The 8,749-nt window shown below is 55.4% G+C and overlaps 1 protein-coding gene across 2 annotated transcripts; it reads right to left on the reverse strand.

Moving 5' to 3' along the window:
- Window positions 1-482: 482 nt before the first annotated feature.
- Window positions 483-7,511, reverse strand: LHX3 (LIM homeobox 3; the record flags this gene model as incomplete). Of its 2 annotated transcripts, none has more annotated exons than XM_080927033.1 (6): window positions 483-901; window positions 1,471-1,639; window positions 1,727-1,878; window positions 2,358-2,560; window positions 3,367-3,538; window positions 7,424-7,511. In XM_080927033.1, 6 exons carry the CDS (start codon window positions 7,509-7,511, stop codon window positions 483-485), a joined length of 1,203 nt encoding a protein of 400 aa, XP_080783159.1. The 2 variants fall into 2 exon arrangements, with proteins under 2 accessions (XP_080783159.1, XP_080783158.1); XM_080927032.1 differs by lacking the exon at window positions 7,424-7,511 and adding an exon at window positions 5,683-5,776.
- Window positions 7,512-8,749: the final 1,238 nt, after the last annotated feature.

The following is an 8,749-nucleotide window of genomic DNA, read 5'->3' on the forward strand; positions in this document are numbered from 1 at the left end:
ACTCCAGAATGAAATGATCTGGAGACTCCGGGTCGGAATCGCTGGCAGCGGTGAGGAGAAGAGGTCTGCTCCCGGGTTCTGTCAGTGACCATGGAGGGCACAAGCACGGTCTCCTACCAAGCCTCATCAGAAGCGATGAAGCGAGTTGTTACTATTGGACATTAGGTAGGGCCTGGCCTCCTGCCCTGTTGGAAGTAGCAGCAAGAGTTAACTGGCCAAGAAAGGAAGAGAAATGCTTACAAGAAATGGTCAATAGCCACCAGGCAGGCTACCCTTGTGTCCAAGGAAGGGCTATGTGTCCTTGTGTCAGCCCCAGGGAGCAACCAGAGAACCTGGAAGAGGGGCAGTCCCTATTCTCCCACGCAGGAACGCTGTCCTTCCCTTGGAGGTCCTTGGAATGGACAGCATGAGGTGGGGCTAACTGCCCACCCAGAGGCAGCACCCAGACCCCTGAGTTAGAATCAGGGAACCGGGGTCCTCGGTCAGAACTGAGCATGGTCTACTTCATCCAACCAGGAGGCAGGGCTAGCAGGAAAGTCTGGATAGCCACCACTGCTCTCCGTGGACAGGTCAGAGCTGGGTCCATTTCCAGCCAGCACCCTCATGGGTGGGGGCCCACCCGGCGGCCCTGAAGGGACAAGACCCAAGTTGGTGTCTGGGTATACCAGGCTGGAGAGGAGAGGCTGGGGGCCAGGAAGGCTCTGGGGGGCTGCAGGAGATGGGGGGATGCCATAGGGGCTTCCTGGACGTAGCTCTTGATACTGCTCCGGACCTGCCAAGCCTCCATGCTCCAGTGTAAAGCTGCCCAGACCGCCTACAGGCCGGCCCAACGCAGGGGCAGGCTCTCCCAGGCTGCTGTACAGGCCGTTAGCAGGCCCCATGTCAGCCATGGACGGCTCATCTGTAATAGAAAAGAGAGCTCTGCTGAGAAGCTCACCCCTCTGTCAGGAGACTACAGGTTCCTGGAGTGCCCCCCCCCCCCACTGCATGGAGGAGACAGTCTTATACACAGTCTTCACCCTCAGAACTTGGGCCAGCATTCTGCCCCCTCCCTTCACTCCTCTACCCTCTGCACCCTCCAAGGAAGGCTTTGATCTCTGCTCCGAGGGGCTTGTTATCCCAGCCAGAGCCCAGGATGCGGCAATTCTGGGAAGAACTCATTTCATAGATGAGAAAATGTCAGGGCCCAGAGGCTATATTTGTAACCGAGGTCACAATACAGTCCCAAACAGAAGTGGGCATTAAGGGATGCGAGCAGTGGTCTTGGAGAAGAAAATAAGAGACAGATCCCTCAGAGGAAGATGGAAGTATTTTCTCTGCCTTCAGGAAACTTTGTATTGGATAATTCCAGACTTGCTGTAACTGGTCACCTTAGGAGCATGGAGCCTGAGGGCCAACGTGGATCCTCCCCAGAGAAGCAGCCGGAGGAGTCAGCCCAGAGGCCAGCCCGAGTTAACTCGGCCAACTTACCAGTGAAGGAGACTTCGGCGTCGCTGTCCTGTCCCTCCTGGATGCTGTCCTTGTCGGACTTGGAGCTGCCGCGGGAGCGCTTCATATTGCGGAAATACTGTCCCCAACGCTGCCGGCCTGCGTCTTTCTTCAGTCTCTTTTCCTTGGCCCGGCGGTTCTGGAACCACACCTGGAGGGTAGGAATGGTGAGTGGCTGCCCGGCTTCCCGCGGAGCGCGTGGCCCTTCTGGGACCGGGGGACGCGGCCGAGCGCTGACCTGCACCACGCGCATGTCCAAGCCGGTCTCGGAGGAGAGCTGCTCGCGCACATGGCGCGCCGGCTTGGGCGAAGTGTTGTAGGCGCTCTTCAGTGTCTCCAGCTGCTTGGCGGTGATGGTGGTGCGCGGCCGCTTGGCTGTGGCCTCGGCTTCTGCGCGGGACAAACGGTGAGGCCCGCCATCCCGCTCCGGCTGCGCCAACCTGCGCCCCGCGCTTCACCCCAAGAGCCCCGCGTCGTTCTCCGGATGCCCACGGGGCCCTGGCTCCCAAGCAAAGGCCGCCGGTGGCCCTGCTCGCTTCCCGGAATGCGGAGGGCAGGCAGGCGGGCTCTGTTTTAGGAACCCGCAGCGGTGCGCATCGCTGCCAGACACGGTCCTCGACCCCCATATTCTAAGAGTTTGTATGAATCAGGTCTTCATGGTCAAGGATGTTGGGCTGCTAATTCTCTCAAAGCGGGCAACCTCCTGTTTCCGCCGATCTGACTGCTACTGCAGGCTCCCCGGAGCAGTCTGCTCAGTGCCTGGGGCTTCAGGTCGCCCCACCTCCCAGCACCAAACCAATTCCCCGTCCCCAGCCTCCAGGACTGAGCGTTTCCCTCCTCGCCCGTGAGGGCCATCTCCGCCCACTGACCTCGCTGCTTGGCTGTTTCGTAGTCCGCCTTGCACACCAGCCGGCTGTCTTCCATGAGATAGAACTCGTCCCCCGTGGCCAGCTGCCGCTTGCAAACCACGCAGGCGAAGCAATGCAGGTGGTACACGAAGTCCTGGGCGCGGCGCACCACCTGCGTGGGCGGGATGCCCAGCTGGCATGCGGCGCACTTGGTCCCGAAGCGCCTGCAGGATGCACAGGGTGCGGCTCAGCGGAGGGACTCCTTCGCCTGTGGCGGGTCTCAAAGCAGCCAGCTCCCAGCGCCTGAGGCTTTGCCCTGCCCACAGTGCCTTGGGAGGCAGAACCTGCTCCTTGCTGTTGGGAAAGATGGGTCTAGAGGGCAAAGATCTTACCTGAGTCCTTCCCTTAACTCCGAGAAGCCTGAGCTTCCCATTTCCCAGATATTTAAGGAACAAAAACAAAAACAAAAACAAAAAAAAACAACAAAAAAAAAAAAAACAAAAAAACAAAAAAACCCCATATTTTAAGAGGGAGAGTAAGTCTCATACAATTCTACAAAATTGAGTTAATCTTTTTTTTTTAACCTAACAACTGCGTTTATTGGTTTATAAAACGAACTACTTTAAAAAGCAATGCTGGGGCTGGAGATTGAGCTGGGCTGGGTGGTTAAGAACACAGATTGCTCTTTCAGAGTGTCTGAGCTCCATTCCTAGCACCCACAAGGCAGCTCACAATCATCCAATTGTGATTCCAATTGTGATGCAATTCCAGTTGCAAGGGATCCGATGCCCTTTCAATGTCTGAGGGCACCAGGCATGCATGTGGTGCGTAGTATGAATATATAGCCGTTCACATGTACACATAAAATTTTAAAATTTAAGCCACAGGAAACCCCATCCTGAGCTTGGCCAGATATTAGGGTCCCCTATTTGGGTAGGGACCTAGGAAGGCGTTCACTCCCAGCCTGTTTTCTGCCAGCCCTGCTACTCTTCCCTGCACTGTGAAAGCAATTCGGCAGCAGCCGGCTTACTTAAAGAAGTCGTCTTTGCAGTAGACGCTCTCCCCGCGGCTGAAGCAGCGCTCAGCCAGAGGTACGTGGCAGTCACTGCACTTGAGACACTTGCTATGCCAATGTCGGTCCAGAGCCTTAAGGATGAAACGGTCTAAGATGTGCTGGTCACAGCCGGCGCACATCGGGATCTCTGTGGATACAAGAATAAGGCAGGTCATGGAACCACAAACGGTGCTCAACGGTCCTTTCATCAGCTGCAGTCAGCCTTAGGGCTGTGCAAGGATCTGCTTCTCTACCACCCTCCCTGACTGAGCCACGGGCTCCGGCAGTGTGTCCTGGAGCACCTCTCAGTCCCACTGCATCAAGGGAAAGGGAAGTAGGTCTAGAAATGTGTCCGCAGCAGGAAGGTGACCTAGCTGTTCTGTAAGCCGAATAACTGCTCTCTCTACAAAGTGTTTCCAGCACCAGACAGGTCATGTTCATCTCAAACAAAAACCCCACCCTTAGGGTGATCTGGAAAGCCAGGCCACAAATAGAACTTCATTGCCTTTGGGATTTTGATCAACAACGCATCTTAGCTTTCACTCTGCAGAGTTCCAGCAAAGTCAGGCTGTCCAGCAAGTAGCCCCTGCCTGCAGCATCTAAAGTAAGAATAAATGGATGCTGGCTCACTTGAAGTGGCAGCCTGTATTTATGAGTGCACTGGCCGTTTCTTTTTTAACACGCACATATGCTTTCATAGGTATGTGTGCATGTACATGTGATACACACATACGAAAGACCCACTGCTCTCCTGTTCAGGTGTGAGCTGCAGCGCACAGTAGGTGACTTCAATTCGCTACACCACCAATTCTTCTAACACCTAAGTTCTCATCCCCCAGAGTCCTCTGCAGGGAAACCGGGTGGAAAAAAAATCTAAAGGTGCTTTTCAAGCGCCAGGGAAACATCTAGGGGCTCCTCTTTATGTTCATGGGATAAAGAGTCCCTGGTAATTTAGGAAAGGTTTCTAGAAGAAGGAGAACCATGTGCAGGACTCAGGACCTATTCACGTCACATCCACACCAATATCTTTACATGTCTAGTTACAGACACCTAGCTCCAGGCTGGCCTCCACTGGTGGGAGGAATTAGAAAAGGACTGTCCCACCTCCCTCCAGCACCGGCCAGAGCCTGTGTCCCGCACTGAGCAAAACCACATCTCCAGGTGTGGACATGGAGTTCGACCGTGGCTGGACCAGAGCACCACCAGAGAGTCGTAAGGCCGCAAGGATACCCAGAAGAGAGTGGGGGTGGCTAGACAGGCCCATAGACTGCATGTTCAGCACCCAGGCACGGACAGCGCCTCGGTCGGGAAGCCCACAGCAGGGGGTCCCGCTTGCGACAAAAGCGGTCGCCAGCATCGAGCCTCCCGGTGAAACCACCCTCGACCCTTGCTTACGTTGCATGGTGAACTCCAGTCTCAGTACAGTTTTCTACACAGAAAGGGCCCAGTGGAGCCTCAGGAGCCACCAGCGCTCTAGCAAGTCTCATAGAGCTCTGGAGCCTAGCTTACCAAGCCTCCCTCCCTCCCCTTCACATCCTCCCCTCCCATCTTTTCCTCCCAGCCCCTGCGGGTAACCCATCCCATAAAACATCGAAAATAAATAAATAAGCAAGCAGGTCGTATTCAACACCCCCAGTCTGCATAGAATCCTTTTCCCGCCTGCTTCGACCGACTTTCTGCCGGCCTAACTGCCTCTTTTCCTATCGTGTTATACTCTCAGCCTGAAAACGCGGAGAGAGTTTTTATTTCCCAAAACCAAAGCCCCGCAAAAAGACTGGTACCACCAAGAAGCTGGGGGTCCGGGCAAGTCCCACTTTTCCCTATAATCGAGTCTTGACCACCAGCCTAGCGGTAAACTGCCGGTGCAGCCACTAAGACTCACTCAACTCGGGGGAGATGTGTGGTTCAGCATGACCCGGGCCATGATCCCTCTGAAAACCGGGAAGGGACTGAGTGGAGGCATTTCCTAAGGAGATACTCCTGCTCCCCGATTCCTAGGTCTTGAAATATCTTCATATGCTCCTTCCAGTTCAGGGGCCTCAGCCAGCTCAGAGCTGCCAAGGGTCCCTTAAACCGTCCCTGTATCACCAAGGGCTCCCAATGCCAGGACAACACAGCACCAGGGGTGGGGCACACACTTTGGAGCTTGAGGCGCCTTTGCTTAGCCATGCCAGAGCCCCTCAGACACACCCTTATCCAGATACCCTGGCTTCTGCTGGCCTCCGCGCAGGGGCCAGAAAAAACCGAGGACATCTGGGGCTGTTCAGTGCAGCCTCTCCGTCGGGCACCCACCTCGGCGCAGGTCAGCCCTCCGCGCCAACAACGCCAGCAGGAGGTCTCCGCCCGCGGATTCCCGGGACGGGTCCAGCTCCCCGCGAGCTTCCATGAGGCCGGGTAACTGGTGCTGCCGCCCTCGGACCCTGAACTTCCCCTGGGTTCGGCGAGGCCACCGCTGCAGAGACTCTGAGCTGGCGTCGGAGCTACTCGTGTCGCTGCTGAGCGCTGTGCCCACGGGAGGCCTCTGGGCGCCAAGTCTCCGGCCCCGCGGAGGGCGGAGCGGCGGGGGGCGGGGCCGCGGGGCGGGGCCGGGCCGGGGGTCGCAGATACGCTCCCGAGGTCACTGGAGGCCACTGGAGGCTCTGTGCGCCTTTTGGCCAGAACCGAGGTGCCTAGAAGCCGTCCGGCTTGCACTTTCCGAGGACAGAGGCAGCGCTGTAAACACTCAAGGCTTCCCACAGACGCTCACCCCTGCCCCAAGCAAGTTCGCTAAGGCTCCCAGAAGGCTGAGGTCTTGAGGGAAGTGACAGGGAGGGGACTGCATTCTTTTTGCTCACGTTTAGCCTCTGAACCGGAGCTGGAAAGCACTGAGACCACACCTGGTCAGCGGAAGGGCAACCTGATAGTCACCGAGGGAACGTGGTGGCAAAGAAGCCACAGTAGAACTGCCAAAGCTCGATTTGAAGGCCCCCCCCCCCAACTCTGACAATTCTGGACCCCACCACTGGAGCTGCCTTCTGGGAGTGCAGGGTGAAGAAACGATTCTTAGGACCTCTGCTGGAACACACCAAGACTCTAGGTCAAAAGAGGGTTGAGCTGCGGAAGCCCTGAGGTCTACCTCACTTCTGAACCCCAGCTCCTTAGGACAATCCCTGCACCTGGATTTCCACGTCTCATCCCCATCTGGACAGGTGAGCCCACCAGAACCCACCCTACCCTTGCACAAGGGCTCCCAGTAGCCGGCCGGGAGACAGCACCAGATCTGAGCAGTCACCGGTAGGAACTAGAATCCAGCGCCCTGGTCACTATCAGGGACAGCCTAGAAGTGTCTGCCGAATCCACAGTTTGCTGCCACCCTCTTGGTTCCTCTACTTGCCCTGCTCTGCCTGCGGCTGTCCCTAGGACTGTGACTGACCAGAGCCCAGAATAGAAAGGGTGACAGACCGCAGGATCCACTTGGTCCTAGCACACCTGCTGCCTCACAAAGAGCCCTGTATCTGCAGCCATCCTTCATGTTGCTCTGTACTTGCTATTCCGAGGTCAGGGGACACCAGCTTGGAGTGAAATGGGTGCTGGGTGAGCTGAGATGTGGGCCATTGAGTGTCAGCTGCTGCTGCAGAGGCAGTGGGGCGGGGGCCATGTGTGGCTAGACTAGGGAAGGGGCGGCTCCACATTGCTGGGCATCTGGCTTGCCGCCAACAATGCTTCCATTATTTTCCAACGTCCAAGGCAATGAAATGGCCCCTGGGGATCAGAGTTCAAGCGGCAGACTTGGCCTGAGGATCCTTGCTGCAAGCCAAAGCAGTTCTGGAAGCTGTGGGACATTCGATCTCTAGGATCCTTTATGCTCCTCATTCTGCCCCTTCTTACCATTTCAGGCCAGCCCCAGGCCTTTCTAGCTTTCCTGTCCTCCCTGTCTGCTATCACCTTGTACCTTTTTCTCGGCAGCCATTCCTTTGCTACTCCCTCCTAGTCACCCCTCTGTCTCTTTTCTTCCTGCCTGGTATGGAGGCCTGTGGGTTGCAATGACTGTTACCTGGAGTCCTGTTGAAGGTACAGAGGGCAGTAGCTCCAGGGGCACCAGGCCGCTCTCGGTGGCAATCGAGTTCCACTTCTAGCAGCATGACAGTCACTAATCCAGTGGTTCCTGCGGGGTGTTCCCTGGAGTGCGGGACCTTTCTCAGGCCTCGGCCCACTTAGTGGGGTGGCGCTGTCCGCGGTGCTGAAGGAGGCACTAGCGTGCTGAGGACCTTCACCAGCCTGCCCCGCCCCTCCTCTGTCCCCGCCCTTGGCCCCTTCCAGGCCTGGGCAGGCGGAGTCAGGCGGGCGTCACTCCAGGGCTGGGGTTGACTAGTCTATAATGTGCGGTAGTCTTTTCTCAGGACCTCCCTTTCCAACTTGCTCTGCCCTGGGCTCTGGGTCTTGGCTAGAGGTGCCATGTTCGTAGTACGCGGGTTTGGGAATCTCTGGGCTGTTAGCCAGGGACTGCCTCCCCTGGCGGAATAGATTCTGGGTCCAAAGACCTGCTTGCAGGCACAGGTCAGAGGCCTCCAAGAATTCAACCACCTGCACTTTACAGGCAGATATTTTTGACCCTCCTTTCCAGCCCCTACTTCTGGAAAAGGGTCCTGTGTGCAAATCCACCAGCAACTGAAGATCTGAGGGGTCCTGAGCAGAAGTTCTCAGATCCCTACAGGGCAATCTGCCATAGGCTGGGAACAAATGGGAGGGAAATTTGGTGAGAGGCTCAGCAGCTTCTAGGATGACTGGCTGGTCCTCCCAGACTCAGAGCCAGGGGCTTATCAGTGCATTTAGAAACAGCAAGGAGGCTCTTGCTCCGCTCTCTGAACAGGATGCCCTTGCAGGACTCTCTGTGCTTTGTTAACAAAGGCACAGAGTCCTGTGGCTCTCAACATAGTCCGTTCTCTTTCTTCACTTTCTGCCTGGCCTCTAGGCTGTTCTCTTTCTTCACTTTCTCCCAAAAGCCTCTAGTTTATTTATACAAAACATTCCTAAAACTTCAGAGTTGGTTCTGCAAATTAGAAGGGAGAGAAGGGTTTAGAGAATTCCCTGAATCTAGCTTGACATACAGCTGCTCACATGTCAAAAAAACTAACAACTTTATTAAATGTCAAATTTCTTTATTCTTAAATGTGCACATTAGAGTTTACTTAAATACAAAATGCACCCTTTCTTTAAGAAATTTCATTGACATTTTCATGCCAATTGGCTTTTTACTCAAAATCTTTGCATTAAAAAATAAATAAACATTTAAATTACTGAACTATTTTAGACATTAATCGTAATACCTCTCATAAAACCTCAGACTTTAGAGCAGACCTTACACTTGATCCAAAGGTGG

The sequence above is a fragment of the Micromys minutus genome (assembly GCF_963924665.1).
Source record: "Micromys minutus genome assembly, chromosome: 13".
Lineage (NCBI taxonomy): Eukaryota > Metazoa > Chordata > Mammalia > Rodentia > Muridae > Micromys > Micromys minutus.